This window comes from Pygocentrus nattereri, chromosome 3 (genome assembly GCF_015220715.1).
Source record: "Pygocentrus nattereri isolate fPygNat1 chromosome 3, fPygNat1.pri, whole genome shotgun sequence".
In the NCBI taxonomy this organism is placed as follows: Eukaryota; Metazoa; Chordata; class Actinopteri; order Characiformes; family Serrasalmidae; genus Pygocentrus; species Pygocentrus nattereri.
Window position 1 is genome coordinate 12,716,780 of NC_051213.1, and position 22,327 is coordinate 12,739,106.

General features: G+C 38.9%; 1 protein-coding gene across 1 annotated transcript; it reads left to right on the top strand.

Annotated features, from left to right (window-relative positions):
• The first annotated feature begins 2,113 nt into the window (after positions 1 to 2,113).
• cul2 (cullin 2) lies at positions 2,114 to 21,434 on the top strand. Its single transcript, XM_017704414.2, has 21 exons — positions 2,114 to 2,231; positions 3,892 to 4,035; positions 4,429 to 4,531; positions 4,679 to 4,773; positions 6,103 to 6,208; positions 6,413 to 6,495; positions 6,669 to 6,765; positions 7,148 to 7,258; positions 8,338 to 8,500; positions 12,343 to 12,467; positions 13,080 to 13,187; positions 13,680 to 13,739; positions 13,867 to 13,995; positions 14,131 to 14,217; positions 14,481 to 14,633; positions 14,885 to 14,962; positions 15,379 to 15,445; positions 17,023 to 17,225; positions 18,406 to 18,507; positions 18,819 to 18,935; positions 20,725 to 21,434. The coding sequence occupies exons 2-21, from the start codon at positions 3,917 to 3,919 to the stop codon at positions 20,854 to 20,856; spliced, it is 2,238 nt and encodes a 745-aa protein (XP_017559903.1). The 5' UTR covers positions 2,114 to 2,231; positions 3,892 to 3,916; the 3' UTR covers positions 20,857 to 21,434.
• Positions 21,435 to 22,327: the final 893 nt, after the last annotated feature.

The following is a 22,327-nucleotide window of genomic DNA, read 5'->3' on the forward strand; positions in this document are numbered from 1 at the left end:
CATTTGATGGTTTCCTAATTGGATCTAAAAGTGTTCTGCAGAACTAGCGATGTCTAGCAGAGAACATTAATTAAACTCCTATTAGAAAGCAAAATTAAATCTTTACATGTAAAAGGTTTTAATTCTAATGGTGTCTAATTGTCCATTTTCAGCAGGGAGTGTACGTACACTAAAGTGTTTTGAATTGCACTTTGGAATTATACATTTATTATGATTTACTTAATGTGTAATTACACCCCCTGGATGCTAGTTGTTGTATGCTATGTTGTTATATTCTTCCTACAAAAACAAACAAACAAAAACACATAAGAAGCACAAGAATCATTTATTTGTTAAATGTCACATCCAAGTTTACATCTGTAGTAATTTAGGGGTTCAACCAACAACTCCCACCTCATTCGCTACAGCCTGTTTTGATACCTGTATCTGAGCTTCTGAAATTCAGCGTGACTGGCTGTCACTGCAGGCAGCTGTTGTTGTGGCAAAACAGGCAGCTTTGCTCAAAGGTTCAAAATTCAAATGAAGCTCAAAAGACCAGAATTTGCAGGAAAAAGCAGAGTTTCTTTTCTTAAGATTAAAGCTTTCCAACAAACAAACGTTAATCTGAGTTGGCCCAGGCTTTACCTGACTCCTCCTTGCCCCTCCCAAATATTTCATATCTTTTGATTTTTACGCCACTTGTTTACACAATTTATTTCCAAACCTTACAACCTTACATTGTTTTTTCAGTTATCTTTACTCATCATTATTCACATCATTAATAACATCATCATCATTTTATCTTATCAAACATTCTACTGTTATTTCCAAATCGGCAAGTAATATATTAAAAAAAATCAATTCATATTAAAAAAATAAATAAATCACAGGCCAAGGCCACAATCAGGACTAGGCCTTTAAACTTTATTCACTTTATATATTACTTTAATTCAATATGGTTACAACTATGTGTCTCTATGTATGTGCTTTTCTGTTTTTCACACTTAGAACAGGTTCTCCTCTGCGTGTGTGCCTCTCCTAGATGGGGCGTACTTGGCACAGATCACTACAATTTGCGACATACTCAGCATCACCCACGCGCACACACACACACACACACACACACACACACACACACACACACACACACACACAGAGGAAGAAAGCTGCACATACACAAAGTGAGCCATATAATATGATTAGTTATGATTGAAATCACTTATTCCTTTCAATTAGCCTAAGGAATTTTTCATATCATCTAAATTTTTTTCCGCACTTTACAGACTTTAATGTGTGTTTTTCATTACTGCGGGGGCACAGCCACAAGGTGAACACAGACCTACCCAGTCACACAAAGAAAGAATGTTTATTAAGCCAAATTTTAAATTGACAATGAAATTTGATTTGTGCGGTTGTATAATGGCCCGTTATTCTGCTCTCCGCCAAGCTTGCCTTCTTTTCCTCAACCCCATCACTTTCTTCAAGCTCCGTTGAAAACACAAAATAACACTGACCAGCTGAATTATTTCTGTCAAAGAAGTAATTTCACAGTTTAACATTTCTGAGGGTTAATTAACAGCCATCATATCTAATTATAATATTAATTGTTATACTTTTTTTAATACCAATCATTCATATCAGTCATATATCACATGTACACACACACACATCTATCTATCTATCTATCTATCTATCTATCTATCTATCTATCTATCTATCTATCTATCTATCTATCTATCTATCTATCTGTGCTCTACAGACGAAGAACGTACTTCAATAATGATTTTAATGGCTAGAAAACAAGTAAAAAGAAAAAGAAAACGTCCCCCTCGCTAGTTTTCTAATGAATGACGTCATGTAGTGGTGTAAGTCGGCCTTCGAGCGTCACGATCCGCTCGCAGGCTTATTGTCCGTAGCGGGACACCGTAGATCTAGACGGCACCATCACCACATAGGGGCCTTTGTAAAACTTATTAAAGTTATGACGCGTTTCTTTTCCCCGGAATACGTAGATCTTAACATTTGCCATAATTCTCTTCCGCTTCAATGCACTCTTGATCAAATATTGCCCCTTTGCTCTAATGACTTGTTCCGATCCACGCTTTCATTTTCCTCGTCAACCCCTCCAGCTGATTCAGTATTACCTTCCCTGAGTTTCTGCGATGGAATGGTCTGAGTGAGAGCTATCGGGCTTTTTGACAGCAGCGGGGGGAACTTCACTTTAATTCAGCGCACTGACACCGAGCCCTGAGGTAATCACGCTCCCACACTCTGTCCGTGCCTGCTGGTTTATGTACCCCCGCGTCAGTCCGGTGTTGAGTGTTACAGATGAGAAGCCAGCCGCGGCGATGAGGCTGTACTGTAAAGAGAGCTAACCCTAGGCTGGGGTTTAGCCGACTAGCCGACAGTGTCGGTTCAGATAGAGTTTAGGTTTCGGCGTCCTGACTGAAAAGGGCAGTTAAATAACCTCACTGCGCGAACAGCGGCTCACATAATACTTTTGTTTCAGTGAACACTCAGTCATTTAACTCATTTAATCAGTAGTTTCAACTCTGCGAACGAAACTGAAATGTCAGAGTAACACGGGAGTAGCTGGATGGCTAACTATGCTAACTAGCTAGGCCTCTGTACAGTTCAGTTGGGCTCGTTAGCTGTGGTTAAAAAGTTAAGCGCAATTTTAAACCTCAGGCGCACATTTACGTCTTGAATTCACGCATTATTCGCACTTTGCTTTTCTGATTTGCTGCCTAACGGATTGCTTAAGCTACATTTGGGCTAATAATGCTAATGTTTTGACGGACCGTTAGGACGGAGTCGTCCTGTAGTCGCTTGTTGTTGTTGACACTTTTTACACCTGGTCAGTTACGGTGTTTCTCAGCCGTGGTGTTGCAGGCCCACTGCCCTGATCATTTTAGTGCTTTCCCTGCCATCACAGCCACTTCAGTTCAGTAATGGGCTATTAACGAGCAGATTAATTTGATCAGGTTTGATGGGAGCAAGCAAAACACTAAAAAGTGCAGGGCAGTGGGCCTCCAGGACCAAGGTTAAGAAACAGTGGTCTATATTTTTATCCTGCTTAGCTGTCTTTTTTATTTATTATTATTTTTTTTAACAAGCAGGCAGGTTCTTCTCCAAGGCTGTCTATTATCTCTGTACACTCATGTATTCAAATACAAGCTTCTGCTCAGATATGCTTTATAAAGATTGCAAAGGTATTCAGGTATTTTGCAGTACGTCCTGCCCTCTGAGCTGTTTCGTTCTTGATGAAAAATGAAATGAACAAGATTGCAAGTTTTGTTGTGCATTTAGATTTTAAATAAAACTATGTCCAAAAGTCTTTAGACACCCCTCTTATATAGTAAATTCAGTTACTTCAGTGGTGCACCTATTGCCACAGATGTTCGATTGCACACACACATTGACAATTACCATAGAAAAGCATTACCAATACACTAGGATTCCCTGGAGAATCGACACATGAGCCTAAGGTTACCATGCCCAATGCTAGGCATCGGCTAGAGGAGCATAAAGCCCTCCAGCCCTGGGCTGTAGAGCAGTGGAACTGTGATCTCTGGAGTGATGGAGCTCATTCCAATATGTTTGAGATGTGCTGGTGTGACGTTGTGACCCAGAACTGTTCATCAGTATCTGTCCTCACTAATGCTTTTGTGGCTGAGTGCAGTCAAATCCTCACAGCAGTGTTCTGTGTAAAGCCTTCCTGGAAGAGTTGCTCTTACTGCAGCAAAGGGTTACAGGTTCCCCTTAATTTCAGAAGAAACGTTGGTTGAGCAGGCATCTACAAACCTTTGGATATATAACGTCGCTGTTGATTATGAAATCAACTACGTGCTTCACATTAGTGATAGTAAAGTGCATGGCACGTTGCCTTTTGGTATCTTGTCCTTCTTCCAGGAGTCTGCAGTGGAAGCCGCACACAATGTCCTTAAAGCCACGGGTGGTGGATTTTGATGAGACATGGAACAAGCTGCTGACGACCATCAGGGCTGTGGTAATGCTGGACTACGTGGAGAGAGCAACATGGAATGATCGGTTCTCGTATCCTGCTTTACATCTGGTGGAGGTTGCATGCGTCAGGTGTCTAATTGTATCAAATCAGTACCACTGGACTTGCAATGTAGTTACTGCACCCTAACTTGCTACTACTAGATAGTTCAATGACATGGATGAGGGCATTTTTCTTTTCTTTTTTAAATTTTATTTATTCATGTTTTGATTTTTGGTTATGGTTGTAATTGTGCAATATTGATTTAACCAACATTAAAGTGTTCAGAAAATTTGAGTAAGTAGTTCAACAAAATTTGAAATCTGCTGATTATATTCTTAGTCTACGTCCATCATAATAAAATGGCAAGCTTAGTCTTATTTGTAATAAATGTGCCAATTTTTGAACTGTCTCAGCCGCCTAAGTTTCTTTAACACAGCCATCAGTGATATTTACGCGCTTTGTGTTGCATACCCAGAACCTTTGGGTGAACGGCTATACACAGAGACAAAAATATTTCTGGAAAATCACGTTCGTCAGCTGTATAAGGTAAGCATGGTCAATGGCATTCACCTGGTCTGCAGTCAGACCAGTGTTTCTGCCCGTGGATGTGTTCTGATAAACCACATCCACAGTGTTTTTTCACATGCACAGAGGGCGGACTGGGGTTATGCTGAGGTGTGTCTCTCTTTGCAGAAAGTGCTGGAGTCTGAGGAGAAAGTCCTGCTGATGTATCATAGATACTGGGAGGAGTATAGTAAGGGTGCTGACTACATGGATTGCTTGTACAGGTAGGTGGACTTGAGCTCCATGATGCAGTTTATTTTATTGAGCGCTTTTTTTGTGACAATGCAGTTTATATTGCTCAGAATTGTTGAAGAGTGTTTGTTTTCCATATCATTTTTACTTTTTATAAAAATGATGAAATATATGATTCACAATAAACATGCCCAGCTGGTTCCATAGTTTCTCCAGACTTTTTTTTGTTTTGTTGCTTGACTGGTTTCCATGGAAAAGAAGCCTTTTATCCTCCAGCTTTTTGTTTAATCCAGCCTTTGCTTGTCAGTTCACAGTAAATAAAAGTGATTGGGCAATATTCATGTTGTGTACAAACTTGATCTTTGGCCTGCAAAACAGCAGCTGGTGCTCAGTAGTTACATTTAAGCACTCCTACTCTGTTGGAAGACAGGCAGATGTTTACTTTTGCTTTGAGTTTTTAAAGCTTAATTTTTATAGCAGAGGGTTATGTGTTGTGAGATCGCTAAAGAACAACTAGCCTGTTTAATGTACAGTAGCTGAAAGGGAATCTGCTGTAATGTCTCAGACATTTCTTAGATGTTTCATAACCATTTTTGGAAGCAGATTAGTAGTGGAATCAACACCTTCTATACTGATTCTAGTGTTATTTATCCAAGAATCATTCATATAGTGCTTGATTTTGGTCTGTGTTTCAGCGGTAGTCAAGTTTTCTTGACGGATATCGACAGAGTAGAGTGACATTTCAGATTGCATGTAATGAACTTATCTTACAGAGTGGAAATGACCCCAATGTTTTTTTGTTTTGTTTTTTTTTTAAACTGTTGTGGGGATTGCTAGTGGCTGTATGACATACTGCATAACACTTGCTAGTTTTATAATAAAAAAAACACTGATAGATGAAAATGCAGGAAGGATACAAAATCTTGAATTCCATCAATTTGATAAGGAATGTAGTGCTGTGCTACAGAACATTGTGTCATTAGTTTTAGGCTGGAATGCCCTTTTAACTCTCCTGGTTAAAAAAGTCTCCTGCTTTATTTTCATCTAAGATATCTGTGCCTCCTAGGCACAGTCAAAGGTTAAGGCCAGTGCAGTATACTGGACTTCACAGTGCTTGTCTGCTTCCTGGCAGTGTCACTGTCCTGTTCAGTTTGGGCAGCTGTGGAAATAAGCAAACAGACAACAGTGGTGCATTGTAGCATTGTGATTGTTGCTTGTTTCCTATCTTCACCATTTCACTCAGTGACATTGCTTGAAATGCAGCACAGTGTATGTGCCAGGGGGACAAAGAAGAGACATCAATTGTTTTTTTTTTTTTCCACTGTTTTTCTGCTGTTTTTACACTGATTGCTTTGCTTTAGGTATCTCAACACACAGTTTATAAAGAAAAACAAACTGACTGAAGCAGACCTGCAGTATGGCTATGGTGGGGTCGATATGAATGAACCATTGATGGAGATTGGAGAGGTAAAAAAGACACAATTGAAAGAAGATTTAGTTACTATGCTCTAATGAATGGTGAATGTTGTTAAAAGACATTAATGTCAGGGCCTAATTTAAGATTGCAATTCAGAATACTGCTAGATGCTCACTTAGCAAAGATTAGATTATCATCCAGAGATGAGACCAGAATTACCTTTGACACACTGTGATCATGTTATACAATTTCAGCTTGCACTGGATATGTGGAGGAAGCTGATGATCGAGCCTCTTCAAGCCATGCTGATCCGAATGCTTCTGAAAGAAATCAAAAAGTAGGTTGAACCATGTAATTGAAACTGTACCACCTTAAACACTTTTGCGTTTGTGAGTTCATGTACAGTTGTCCTTGCGAATGCTGAAACTCATCATCTTAGAATAGCTGTGGCCTACTGTAGATTCTGTCAGGTGAAATTTGATATTTTAAAATGATGTATTTTACCCCTAGTGACCGGTGTGGTGAAGATCCAAATCAGAAAGTAATCCATGGGGTTATCAACTCCTTTGTTCATGTTGAACAGTACAAGAAAAAGTTTCCTCTAAAGGTGGGTACCACATAAATAATGGTGACGTTATAGTGTATGTATAGGTTGCTATCCTGGACATAGATTAAGACATGTCTTGGACTAAATTGCAGAGCAAATGGTGCATCATTACTGGAAGTTCCTTTTAAACTAAACTAAGGTTTAATCTGGTTCTGCAAAAGTGGCCCTGTATGTTTCTGTGTTAGTTTGATATTTAGACATATAGTTCTCACTGTATACTCTATAGTAGCATGTCAGAGTAAGCAAATGAAACTAAAATAGCATGTTGTTATTACTATGATACTAAAGAGAGGCAAAGTATGAAAATCTCTGTCTTGTCTGTATGTGCTTCAGCACACTTACAACTTACTTGAGAACCACTCCCTCTGTTCCTGCATTCTAGTTTTATCAGGAGATATTTGAAGGGCCATTTCTGACAAAAACGGGCGAGTATTACAAGCAAGAAGCCTCCAACCTACTGCAGGAGTCCAACTGTTCTCAGTATATGGAAAAGGTAAGAAGACCTGTGTCTTCTAGAACAGTAGCACCTCAAGTAGTTGATTGTCTTTTGTTTCTGAACTAACAAAAGTGGAACTGGTCTGCATTTCCATAAGCATGCATTTCAATCATAATAATGCGGTTATTTGCCAAAACATATTCAAAATATTATGTTGATGTAAGATTTTCTGATGCAGTCACATCTTGTACAGCAGTCTTTAAAACTGTCTGGAAATTGTCCAAGTCATTTTATGCTTGTTTATTTTGGGTGAAATAGTCTCACACCCTCTGTCAGAGCACATTACAGGATACTGATTGTTGGCTTTAAGATGAAGGTTAGTGTCATGTTTCTACTGCTATGCTGTTGAATAGTGTCATTAGACACAGTCATGCTGGTGAGGAAGTCTATGATTTCTTGTTAGATTTCTTTTTCTTGAATCTGTGTAGATAGGGCCGCTCTGTGCTTCAGTGGAAATTCTTGGTTTATATTTTTTCCTGGACTAGTGATGGTTAATATTATCAATATCACTGTGTTTTAGGTCATGTTACTCTTCCTAGCTGCCTGACATCTACTTGGAAGTCTTTTTTATTTGTTTGGTTGGTTGGTTGGTTGTTTAGTTAGTTTATTGTATATGCAATTCCTCTGGTATAACATATGTCTTCAAAGTAAAGCCCAAATCCATTTATTCAACCTGTGGGGCTTTGATCAGCCTGCCTGAGAAAAAAAGGACTTTTCCACATGGTTAAATAAGCCTTAAGCTTAGGCCAGTATTCCTGCAGGTTTCTGTCTCTCCTCCTAGAATCATTTGGAACTGTTTTAATCAGATTAGATGGGGAAGATTGTTGATGAGAGTGACTTGTCACTGTAATATGTTAATCTAGAATTGTCTGTTGCTATGACACTCTCCACCAACTAGAATATCATGTAGATAGTACTTTGTGTTGTGCATCATAATTTCCAAGAAATTATTATTCATAAACAGAACTAGATTTAAGAACTTGAATTGAAAGTGTATTTCCTGGCATGACTTTGTAGCTTCCTCTGAACAAGGTGTTTGAAGTTGATAATTCTTGTCTGTGGTTTTCTTGCTGAAGGTTTTAGGGCGGTTGAAAGATGAAGAGGTGCGATGTCGGAAGTACCTGCATCCGAGCTCCTACGCCAAAGTCATTCACGAATGCCAGCAGAGGATGGTGGCCGACCACCTGCAGTTTCTGCATGGGGAGTGCCAGAACATCGTCAGACAAGAGAAGAGAGAGGGTGTGTACACTTCGGTTCTCATAGCCACAACAACTTTCCTCATACTAAAACATGTGGTGTAACAATCTGTCCAATCCACATGAAGCTGCAACTAATCAGGAATTGTAACAGTACATACATTTGCATGCATATCAATAGTTTTCCTGAATCTATGACTACTTGAACTTAAAACATGAGAAATTAAAACATGTGGTCCAGGCCAATGCTGGCTGGTCTATTTGATATATAACGGCTTGGGTCACTTCATTGACCCTTATGCATACATACCTTTGTGATATTTCTCATCATCTTGTGAAGTACTATTTATACACTATCTATTACATCTTTGTGACATCCAAATAACAGCTAAAAGTTGTGATTGCTGCAGTTTAGTTTTGCATATAACCATAAATAAGAAACACTTCGAACATGGGATTTATCAGTAATTGCATAACTACTGCAGGAATAGCATTCATAGCAATCATTGCACTGTATGTTTACAAAGGAAGGAAACTCATGGTTAAAATCAGGTGCATCATGAAGGGGCTGTTTGCATTACTATAATAATTGTACAACTATTACTATAATTGTACCACTTATATAAGCATCTAGGTTAGGTCCAATTTCTTAGAATAACTAGTGTGTGCATGTAAACGTGGTTATTGTGATTGTTAATGTTCTTTTCTGCTTTATTTTCATTTATAGTTTTCTTTTTAATTGTCCAGCTCACTCAGAAAAAAGGAGCTCACACATACACTATATTGCCTAAAGTATTCACTCACCCATCCAAATAATTGAATTTAGGTGTTCCAATCACTTCCATGGCCAAGGTCTATAAAACCATGTAGGCAGGCAGACTGCTTCTACAAACATTTGTGAAAGAATGGGTTGCTCTCAGGAGCTCAGTGAATTCCAGTGTGGTACCATGATAGGATGCCACCTGTGCAACAGTCGTGAAGTTTCCTCGCTACTAAATATTCCACAGTCAACTGTCAGTAGTATTATAACAAAGTGGAAGCGATTGGGAACGACAGCAACTCAGCCACGAAGTGGTAGGCCACGTAAAATGACAAAGCGGTGTCAGTGGATGCTGAGGTGCGCATAGTGTGCAGAGGTCACCAACTTTCTGCAGAGTCAATCGCTACAGACCTCCAAACTTCATGTGGCCTTCAGATTAGCTCAAAAACACTGTGTAGAGAGCTTAATGGAATGGGTTTCCATGGCCGAGCCTCTGCATCCAAGCTTTACATCACCAAGCGCAATGCAAAGCGGTGAATGCAGTGGTATATAGAGCCGCCACTGGACTCTAGAGCAGTGTAGACGTGTTCTCTGGAGTGATGAAATCCGTCTTGCAATCTGATGGACGAGTCTCGGTTTGGCAGTTGCCAGGAGAACCGTAATTGTCTGACTGCATTGTGCCAAGTGTAAAGTTTGGTGGAGGGGGGATTATGGTGTGGGGTAGTTTTTGAGGAGTTGGGATATTTTTTTGGACAATTTCATGCTCCCAACTTTGTGGGAACAGTTGGGGGATGGCCCCTTCTTGTTCCAACATGACTGTGCACCAGTGCACAAAGCAAGGTTCATAAAGACATGGATGAGCAAGTTTGGTGTGGAAAAACTTGACTGGCCTGCACAGAGTCCTGACCTCAATCCGATAGAACACCTTTGGAATGAATAAGAGCGGAGACTGCGAGCCAGGCCTTCTCGTCCAACATCAATGTCTTACCTCACAAATGCACTTCTGGAAGAATGGTCAAAAATTCCCATAAACACACTCCTAAAATCTTGTGGAAAGCCTTCCCAGAAGAGTTGAAGCTGTTGTAGCTGCAAAGGGTGGGCTGACATTATACGAATACTTTTGGCAATATAGTGTATATACACCTGCATACAGTCACTAATCATCCATAAATCAATTTAAAGCATTTAACCTTCACACAACACTAATTAGTGTGATGATAGTTATTTATCATCTCCCAGAATGTAAAAGAACAGACATCTCAATTGCAGGGTGATTTCCAATCCCCCCACAATGTTTTGTTTTTGTGAATGAACTCTATCTATGTACAGAGATTCTTTGTGGAGGAAAAGCAGCTCAAATAATTCTCTGTGTGCAGCTACTCACTTTGTGTCCAGAACAGTTCAGACTCCTGTATCGTTAACCACAGAATAGGTTAACATAGGTTACATATTTCTTAAAATGTTCATGCTCAAACCCACCTTTATTTAATGTCCTTAGACAATTGTAAGCTTTCATAATAAATGAAAATCATTGATCAATGATCAGCTGAAATCTCAACTCCCAAAAATCGATAACAATCTGCTATTTCTACCGCCTTCATGTTCATTTTAACTAGCTTCAGATGTGATCCACATTTCCTAAAATCAACTGTATTTTATTTTATTAACATTTTATTTATTTATTTTGTTTCATTAACATTCACACAGGATTGGTGGTAGCGTGCCATTCATCTTAACCCACTATCTCCTGTGCTTGTTTTTATCCTCCAAAGTGATGAAGGCAATTACTGAGGTATCATTTAATAATTACACTGGTGTCACTATGTGCCTGACAATAGTCTGTACATTGGCAATAAAGCAACGGGCTCAAAACCCATCCGTGGTGTGGTCCTATGCTCAGTACTGTTGTGGTGGATATTAAATTATTAACTTTCATCCTTTGAAGTCTGTCACACAAAAATCACAGAGAATCTCCCACTCCCAACCCAATTTGATGGCACGATCACATTAAAAATGGAGCTATAATAGATATAAAGTATTCAGACATAAGTATCTCTGTTTTCCAAATACATGTAAAATGTCAGGTGAAATGTCAAGGGTACTGCATCCTCGTGAGGATAATACTCTCTGTATGAAAACAGCCAGCGATCAATATCCTTATCAATAAGATAACATACTCTTTAATGGCTCTTTAGTGTTGGAATACTTGAGGTAGTGCATTTCAGTGCTTTGGGTCCATTACACTACATGACAGCCTCCACTGTCAGAAGAATTATGGAGAAACTGAGATGGATAAACAGGAACAAGGACATTCAAGGCTTTAGAAGGCAGAAGCAGGAATTTGTAATGAATACTTGATAATGTAGAGCCAATAGGAACTCTGCAGTGAAGCTTAAAATATTGAAGACTATATAAAGTTTTATCCTGGATGTGAACGGATGTTTAGTCAGAGTTGTGGCCATGTACAGCCTTATGCTTATGTTAGTTAGTGTACCCTTGGTCAAATTACAATGTGTTGTTTATTTTCTAATTAAAAACACATCTTTTACAGAGAAAAAAACTAAATATGACATTTTTCTGAAAATCTCTAAGATTTCTATTTTTTTTTTTTTTGCTAAATGTTAACATTCTGGCATATGCCCAGAATTTAATTTTCTCCTATATGTACAATTCACCAAGTTAATAGAAATTACCCATTATTTTTTATTGCGTGCATTTTAGAGAATATATTAACATACTTCCAAAATGAGCTAAGCATGTAATCAGACCATGGGTGCCCAAACTTTTGCATAAGACTGTATCAGAAGTATTTAAATAATACTCTACATTGACTTAGCTACTCACTGTCTTTTAAATAATGTTGGTTGATCTTCCTAAGGCTGTTGTTCATCATGTCTGAAGACATTCAGCGGCAGAGGAGTGTTGTGCATAAGGGTGATGATTCAGTGAGGGTGTGTATAACTGCTGTTGCAAACTATGACTCTCAGCAGCGGTATTTGTTGTTGTGACAGTGGTTGTGAACCAGTGTTTACTCTGAACAGTATGATTGTGTCGGAGCCCAGAGCCCTGTTTTTCATTGCTGGATCTGGGGATTTGACTTGTGGCTTGTGCTGGCTCGTTTTCAGACATGGCGAACATGTACACGCTGCTGCGGGCTGTGTCCAATGGCTTACCTCACATGATACAGGAGCTGCAGGTGCACATTCACGACGAGGGGCTCAAAGCCACCAGTAACCTCTCTCAGGAAAATGTAAGTTTGTCTATAAATGAATACATTTGAATTTATTTCTGAGCATTTTTGTTTCTACTGACCCATTTTTGTTTAATATTGAATATTATGTTAGAATAGTTAATCAGCTGTTCATAGACGTTTTCCATAATTTGTGGTATCAATTATAGTATTTTGTGCAAGAAATTTATATTTGTAGTTTTTATAAACATGTAAAAACTGCCATATATGAGTCTGTGTTGTGTACTTCAAGTAGCCACCGTAAGTACTCTAAAATCTTTTTGATAATGAAAAACTGAATTAAAAATGTACAAATGGGTTTATTAAACAAAATTCATGGATAATTTATTTTTTCGGAATTAACAAATTGTCAAAATATTTTTCTGTGGAAACAAATTATGCAGTCGCTAGGAAGAACAACTGCAGTGCTGCTGCTTGTCCAGCTATTAATGTCACCTGGAAATCCAGGATAATTGCTCCGTTACTCTGCATAGAAGTTGGTTTCCTGTAATTTAGTCGTGGACAATTATTTTGTGTGGCCTTATAACTTGTTGAATAAAGAAAGGATTATGTATTATTTTCTGATTTTGTTTGCACTTCACTGTGCTTCTCCTATTACCCTTTTTGCTGCAGATGCCAACCCAGTTTGTGGAGTCTGTGTTGGAGGTTCATAGTAAATTTGTCCAGTTGATCAACACAGTGTTGAATGGCGACCAGCACTTCATGAGCGCACTTGACAAGGTACACAGCATCTCTGATTATTCAAAGTTTTTCCTGGAAAAGTATGTAGAAATATTTGTGGCTTTGATAAAACATTACATAAATCTCATAGAGGGCCATCATCCAGTGCTAGCTTGTACGATTTACAAGTTTGTGCAGTCTTGGCTCCCCAGCATGTGCAGTCTTGTCCTTAATCTGAAGTTACATCTAGTTAATCCTATCTGAGACTGCTGGGTAACTAAATGAGAATACACATACATTGACTATATCTTCAATGTTTTTTTTTTGTTTTTTTTTTGTAAACATGATATGGTTGTGAAAAGCATGTAGTGGCAATATTTATATTATGTTTTCTAGGTGAACATATAGATGGTGCATGTTTTACATACTTTTAGTCCAGCAGATGGCATCAGAGTGTCAGATGCTGTTGGTTTGGTTTTACTTGTACAGGCATTGTAGCTAGTTAATAGATGAAACCATGACTTATGGTTTTAATGAATATCTCTGTTTCAGGCTTTGACATCAGTAGTAAACTACAGAGAGCCCAAATCCATCTGTAAAGCGCCTGAACTGGTGTGTCTGCTACTCAACAATATTTCATTACAGAATAATACAGCGTTTCATGCTGATACGCATGATTTCTTTTAAGTGTGCAGCACTGATTGCTACGTATTTTTTTTCTCATTGCACTGTGTTACAGCTTGCCAAGTACTGTGACAATCTGCTAAAGAAGTCGGCAAAGGGCATGACGGAGAATGAGGTGGAGGACAAGCTGACAAGCTTCATCACTGTCTTCAAGTACATCGATGACAAAGACGTCTTTCAAAAGGTAAGCTCGGCAGGAAAGAGGGCTTGGCACATGAATGGCCAAGTCTGTCTCAGTTTGAATATTGAATAATTAGTTGTTCTGATTTCATACGCTTCGGAGGTAAAGTAACTTTTCTTCTCTCTCTCTGTCTCTCAGTTTTATGCAAGAATGCTTGCAAAAAGATTAATACATGGGCTTTCCTTGTCCATGGACTCAGAGGAAGCCATGATCAACAAATTAAAGGTAAAACAGAAGTCTCGTCTTGCACTGTATGTCTCTTTGAAGTGGCATGTGACTCTACACTCATTGACTATAAAAGTAGTGCACAGATGTGACTCAGCAGTAATCACCGGTCCTCTCCTCTCTCCCAGTGCTGCACAACAGCTGTCATTACGTCTAATCAGCGTTAGAAATGAAAGGCTTCTTCTGATGAAAGTGTGCAAACTGTTCCCTTTTTGTTTCTCTCTTTTTTTTCTTACTATTTTTCTCTATCCTTTGCCTTGCAGCAAGCATGTGGCTATGAGTTCACAAGCAAGCTGCATAGAATGTACACTGACATGAGTGTTAGTGCCGACCTCAACAACAAGTTCAACAACTTCATCAAAACCCAGGAGATAGTGGTGGACCTGGGGATCAGTTTTCAGATCTATGTGTTACAGGTGAGAGACCAAGAGACCACACAGAAACATGTAGAGCTAGAGGGAAAATATGTTCTGGGATTGAGAAGTTATTGTTTGAAATGGGCTCATGAAGCATAAAGTACAGATAATTTGACATGCTGTAGCCCCGATACGGTTTAGTCAAAGGCAGACAAATTCAGACAAGTTTAAGCTTAAAGTCTTGCCGTTTTGAGAGACAGGGGATTTTCAGATGTAATTGTGCCGTGTGTGTGTCCGTGTCTGAACTGCAGGCGGGAGCATGGCCTCTCACACAGGTCCCCTCCTCCACATTTGCCATCCCTCAGGAATTGGAGAAGAGTGTACAAATGGTGAGTTCTTAACATGTTTTATAAATAGGCAGTAATAACATTGGGCCTCATTCATCAGTATCTTTAAGTTTTTTTTTTATTTGTTCTTGAGAAAGGTCCTAAGGAAAAGTCTCTCAGATTCATGACATGTTCTTAAATCACAGAACCACTTTTATGGTCTTGAGTGCACATATATTCTGTTCTTACTTAAGAACAAATCTCAAATAAGAAAACACTGGTAATTGTCAGAATTATCGTGAAAACTGCGTAAGTAGGTTTTAAGAAGAAATTTCGTTGGTGAATCGGTTGGTGGGTGAGGTCCATTGTCCTGTCTATATTGGTCAAGGATCAGATCAAATAAAATCATTTTAAAAGTTCAAATATAGTGATGTATAAGAAGGATACCTGTGCTAATGATGTCTTTTTTTTTCCCCCAGTTTGAGTTGTTTTATAATCAGCATTTCAGCGGGAGGAAGCTGACCTGGCTACACTATCTTTGCACAGGTACAGTGTCTATAAATAGACTCAGCTAATGTGTAACAGATATTAAAACCTGTTCGAGTGCATTAAGCCCTCTTTTTCTATTTGGTTCATGTTGTTCTTAGGTCCTGATTACAATAACATTACTAAGAGCTTGAAACATTACTCTGTACCCACTAGGGCTACAGAGCTGCACAATGTATAATTTCTTGACCATTATTACAACATCAGCCTTTGCAATACTGATATCACAGAGGTGTGCAATATGCATATGAGGCTCTAAAAAATAGTGTGTTGTAAGCATCCTGACCAGTAAAATCACCCTCCCCCCTTCCCTCCTTAACTCACTCTTGTCATATCTAAAAATATAATTAGCTCCATTCTGGAATGAATTACCATATCCTCTTGTCTCCTTTTCTGTTTTACAAATATCTCAATATTTATTGCAAAAACATTAGATACCACATTGACCTTAATATAATGCAGATCTTGTCACACCAGACCAGAGATTTAGAGATTTTACACTGAGTAGAGGGAGGTTCCTCCAATGTGCTTCTAAACTGCTTGTAGTTTGTGGAGAATAAAGTCTCTGTGCTGGGTGTAGATGGCGCTCTGTGTTGGATTTAATTAGCAGACTTTGTAGTCGTAATGTCAAGCAGGTCAAATAAGTAAGGCTAATTGGCTGTTCTCCTTAAATCTGCCATATCACAGTCACAGCATCCAGAGACCGATGACCTCACCAGGCTATGGCTAAAGCAGATAAGGATGCAGTACTGTGGAATGTCTTGGCTTATACAATAACAAATATTTAACACCTTATTGTGGCTGATATTGATGTAAAAAAATAACAGGTTCAGATTCTAAAAATTGATCACTGATTAATTTTACATTATTTACTAGACACTTTTACATAGAGCCTCTTACCAGTAATAGAATGAGTGAGCGTTTTGTCTGAGGACTTTAATATAGAACTGTGTGTTTATACTGTTATTGGTTTAGAACATTTCTGATCTTCTGTGTGTCAGACTGTGGTGATATTCTCAGTGCATTATTTGAGAGAGTGGGTGATGTTGACGTTAACATGCGCGTCAGTGTGTGCACAAGCTAAAAGTAGGGAGCTAAATTATAGGCTGTAATTTCAACATCAGATAATTATATTTTGATATTTCAGCCAGCAGTATAATGTACAAACCTAAAAACACATGGACTACCCCTCTAGCACAGCAAGCTATCCACAGCCATCTGAGCATGTTGTCACACCTTATAAGAAAGTGACATTATATGTTTTGTTTTGTTTAATGTTGTGGGTCATATGTTACACATTTTAGTGCAGGCCTCTTTTGAGTGCCATTTCTGTGGAACTGTTGTTGTTGACTCACTCTTTAGAAATGTAACATGAATTTGGCTGCCAAGACCAACTCAGTTGATAACATCTGGCAGAATTGCTCAAGGCAATGTCATCTCCTCTATGATGCCACTCACTGAAAGCTCCCCTCTGTGCATGTGTTGAAAAAAGTGTCGCTAACCTGGAAAATATCTTATGCCGTTCCAGTGACTTATTTTCTGTTTCACTTTTTTACCTATCATTCACGTTCTTGCAGGTGAGGTTAAGATGAACTATCTGTCCAAGCCCTACGTGGCCATGGTTACTACCTATCAAATGGCAGTGCTGCTGGCCTTCAACAACAGTGAGACAGTGGGATATAAAGAGCTGCAGGACAGCACGCAGATGAGTGAGAAGGAGCTGCAGAAGACCATCAAGTCCCTGCTGGATGTCAAGATGATCAATCATGACTCACAGAAAGTAAGTTCTTTATCACTAAAGGAAATATTTAAATTACTTGGTTAACTACACTCCCTCTGCATTAAAAGCCAGGTTAGATCAGGAGTTGCAACCCAAATGTTAAGAAGAGCCATTTTGTCCTTTCAACAAAGTCAAACCACCATGGAAGCCACAACTAGTATGTCTCAGTATGTGTTAATATCCTAGTATAGACTACAAATATAAACTAAAACACAGACTTACCTTTCTCTGCTTTAAGCCTTAGCTGTAGCCACTTTCTTCCCACCTCCACTGGAAAACATTCCCTCAAAACTAGAACAGTTTCTTGTACAATGTCTCAACATTCGACTCCTTTACAAAGCTGAAGTCGCTTCACATTCACCTGCTTCTCATGCAAATTTTCCGTTTCACCTTAAATTCTGCCAGAGGCACCGAATGTAACTGCTGCAACATTTAAGGTGGAATAGGAAAATTCGAAAGAGAAGCAACTTCATCTTCGCAACTTTTTAGAGAGAGACAGCCTCTCGCTGCAGATTTAACGTACCAGAAAACCAACTGCGCTGCTTATAAATGCGAGTCCATTCGTCTCTTTGGAGCCGAGATTCAGTCCCCTCCCCTCCCCACTCTCTACAATGACACCAAAATCAAAGTAAGTTAATAAAATCACTAAAGAAAATGGTAGGATGGCTGTAGCGTGCTGCATGGACATCCACTCCTACTGGATCTTATTTCACCCTAACAGCACATTTTATCGAACAAGAGCAGTGAATGAGAGCATGAATCGGAGCCTTCTAACAAGAGCAGTGAATGAGAGCCTTCTAGTTCACTTGCCACATCACTTTGATTTGATTTATTATTAAAATATATTGGAAGTAAATGCGTTATGAATCATTACAGAGACTTTGCTTTAAAACTGCCCAGTCCACAGACAGTAGGAAAATAGAAATCCTATATAGAAAAAAATGATGCATCAAGATGCATCAATAATCGTTTTGTAATCGCATAGCAGCCCTCTGATTCATAATTGAATCTTGAAGTGCCTAAAGATTCACACCCCTAGTTGGTTGTGATTTTGGGTATGTACAAACATGTTTTTGTACATTGTGTTTTTTTCCCCTTTTTTCTTCCACAGTTTATTTGAGTTGCATTAGCTGCATACCTATTGAATGAGGTTCTAATATGACTCCCTTTACTTTTCCAGGAAGAAATTGAGGCCGAGTCCACTTTTTCACTAAATATGAGTTTCACTAGTAAAAGAACCAAGTTTAAGATTACTACGTCAATGCAGCGGGACACACCACAGGTACAGCACAGCACTTGGAGCACTGGCAAAACCATCCCATATATCATCACTGTTGTTGTAGAACCTTGTATCTCTGAAATGGTAGAGAAGTAAGAAGCAGTTTAATTTTGACGTATGTTAATGCAGTGACGTTTTCTTATGAGTAATTTAGGACCATTTCCAGTGGTCGATTTGTCATGAAATGTTCACACAATGTAAAAGGGCCTCAACAAAGATGTTAGGAGGTTACAAAGTTTTGATATGGTGGTGATGAAATGCTGTCTCTGACATATTAAGCTTTTTACATGACTGGATCTGTCTTTGTACATTAGGAGTTGGAACAGACAAGGAGTGCCGTGGACGAAGACAGGAAAATGTATTTACAGGCTGCTATAGTGAGGATTATGAAAGCCAGGAAAGTTCTGAGACACAATGCCCTCATACAAGAAGTAAGTCCTTCTCTTTCTCTGTATCAGTAAAGTTTGTGTATACAGGGACAGCATAGGAAAACTGAAAATAGAATTACAATGACATAGAATCACATTTTGGCACTCAGAATAAAGTATTAGTTTTCTCAGAGAACAAAATAAGCATTTGATATTTACAGCTCTTACATTAAATATTGTATTTCAACTCTCTTACAGCACTCTCTCTCTTAAACAGTCAGTCTTGTCCAAGTAGTTGTAGGAATTAACCTTACTGTCCTGATGGTCTCACTAAATATAACATCTCAATTTACATAGCATATTTTTAATGCAGTACTTTTCACTGCTTTTCTACTGTGGGTTTGGGCCTGAGGCTATTTTGTGGAGTGTCCTGAAGCTGAATTCCTGCAGAGTGAGATAGGACAACTCTGAAAGGGCTACAGTGGAGGTCTCTATTATGGACCACTGTCATGACTTGCCTGTAGGCCACACATGTCTTTAAGAACATCACATGCACAAGCATCCAAAAAAACAAAACTGTGCATGTGCCAAGACTCCTATACTTCTATAGTATTGTACAGCAGGACACCTACAGTACTTTGCATATGTCTTAGGTCATCGCTTAGCCATTTCCAAACCTCTCCTCAAGGAAGCCCAGTATTTACAGTTAGCATCCAAAACATGGTTTATCTAATCAAGCCTTAATTAAATTAAATCAAGTGTGCTGATGAGAAGTGGATCGAGTACACCAAGAATCAGGAATCAAACCTGTATGCCAATGTTGTAGTGTTTCTTAACAGATAGTAAAGTATCTTTGCATGGTCACACTTCTGGAAAGCATGCACACACAGTAGTTGGTGTTATTACCATGTGGGTGCACATGCACACAGGATTGATTTACTGGATTCCCACCCACCTCACATTCTTGTACCACATTAAGGCAGTTTTCCTGCTTGCTGCAGGCTGTTCCCCAGAGAGCTAAATGGAAAACTGGGCCTCACCTTCCTCGCCTTCACTCTTCCCTGTTCTGGAGTAAACAAGACGACTGAGAAACATTTTGGTACATGTAGAGAACTGGCTGAATTCCATTAGCGTTTGAATGTTTCGAAATGTCTTACCTATACACACATAATGTTTCTGTAGTCTTTTTGCAGGGTTGGAAAGAAGATAATAGGCCTTCATATGGTCTCCTAATAGAGATAGCATTGGAAGTTCATAATTGCATAATCTGGAAAGCAAATGTGTTGGAAAAGATTGTACTTGTGGAGGTGGACTGAGATGGCAAAATATAATCTCATGATACTTGAAGATATTTTCCCGATGAATGTCGCAGTTTTTTTTTTTTTTATTATGGTTGATTTGTTAGAATATACACAGTGTGGCAGTAGTGCCATGTTAAAAAAAAACTAAAGAAATAACAGTTTTATTTAACATTATAACTGCTGCACAAAATGATTTCCAGTTAAACAGGGACAGTTATCTTTGACTCCTGGTAATTCAGGGTTTTAAGTTGCAATCTCAGCATTTACACAAAATATATTCAAAAGGGAAAAATTTCTGACACCTGGAAGCCTCTTCTAAGCCGCTGTGTAATGAAACATGCAGTTAGTCAGTGCTGTTTAAGTACAGATCATTCCCACAATATGCTGAGGAAAAACATGTTATGTCATTTATCATAATAATGACATTGCCACATTGCTCATCTCTAGTTCTCAGATTTGCTGTGATTTAATGTTTTATACTGTTTGTGCCAAGAGGATGAATTTGGCCTAACGTATGTACCTTATCAGTGTTTTTTTTTTTTCTCTCCAAGGTGATCAACCAGTCAAAAGCCCGATTCAATCCCAGTATCAGCATGATCAAGAAGTGTATCGAGGTGCTTATCGACAAGCAGTACATAGAGCGAAGCCAGACGTCTGCGGACGAGTACAGCTACGTCGCCTAAAACAAATGTCACTCTGCGGTCGGACTGCAAACCATGTCTTTATTTTTGGCTGTGGCTGGCTCAGGCTCTCTCCCTGCGGGATGAAGCGGGACTGTGCCTCCATCTTTGGAGGGGGGGAGGGGCCTCCAAACAACCAGGCAGCCATCAACACCCCCCACCTCCCCTCCAGCCCACCCTTTCTGATTTTATGCTGTTTACAACATCACCAGTGCCACGCCCAGTGCGTCAACGAAAATGAAAAAAGAAAAATGCCTATAGCTATTCAAGTGAGAGCTGATAATACATTTTTAGACGATGTAATCGTAACCAGAGAAACCAAGAGAGCGAACGGATGTGCTGAGATGTGTCAGAGTTTTAAAGAAAACAAAGTGTCTGAGAAAAACAACCATGCTTTCTTTTCTCACGTTTGCAGTTGTCGTGTGTTTTTCTTTTTTTAAATGTATCAAAGTAAGAGGAAAAAATATTGTAATAAAACCGTTATACTGATAATTGTATTTACTTTCAAAATGTAAAGAAAAGTAAACAAATAAGAGACAAACATGATTCTGCTGCTTGTCAAATAAATAAATCTAAAAAAATATTCAACTTTTGTAAATGTTATATAGGAAATACCTGAATGGATCAGATGGTTATGAGGAGGTAGACTTACCAGAGTTCTGCTGTTCTCTATATAGGAAGAGAAAAAACTCTCAGGAGGCTGTTTTATGGTTAAAAGTTTCACTTCAAGCTGAAGCCCTGATAGCTCAGTCTTTGCTACCTCTTGGCTGAGGATCTTCACTAAATAGGATCCATATGAGGTTTTCTGATCAACTCCACATTTCCAGTGTGTGTATGTCATCAGCAAAGCATGTTTTGTGTACTCTGAGGCATTAGATTGTCGTCTTATTTAAGGGACTAAGTTTTGCGGTTTCGCTGATGTCATTACAGTTTACTCAGGAAAAAGGATAAAAATTTGGACATGAAACGGTGACTTGCTGAAGAGGTTCTGTAGCGTACCAGTAGGGGGCAGAATGGAGTGACCACAATTCGTGCCTAAAGCATAACAAAGTTCAAGAACAGTTTTCATAAGGCAAAAATACAGAGATGTTTTGCACTTCGAAGTTACTAAAGTATATAACATTCATAATGAATTTGACCTGATGTAAAACTTTAGCATCAAATTGGTCAGATGCCCAAAGCACTGAATGGCAAAATATTGGTATCTGAACTGCACAGGAGGTCAGTCACAGACATAACCACACGTTTATTGCAGTACAGGCATTTAGTAATCATCATCCTGACCTCAGGAAAGAGCAAAAGCCATTTTGACTAATAGGATGCTTAAATGTTATGGCAAAACAGTGCATACCTACTAAAGTTCCCCAGTAATACAGTGCTGTCCCAGTCTGAATCTAAATTACCTGCAGCCAAAGCTGTGCAGAAACTGCTGTAGTGAGCACGAAACTCACGTTACAGGATAAAGTTAAACATT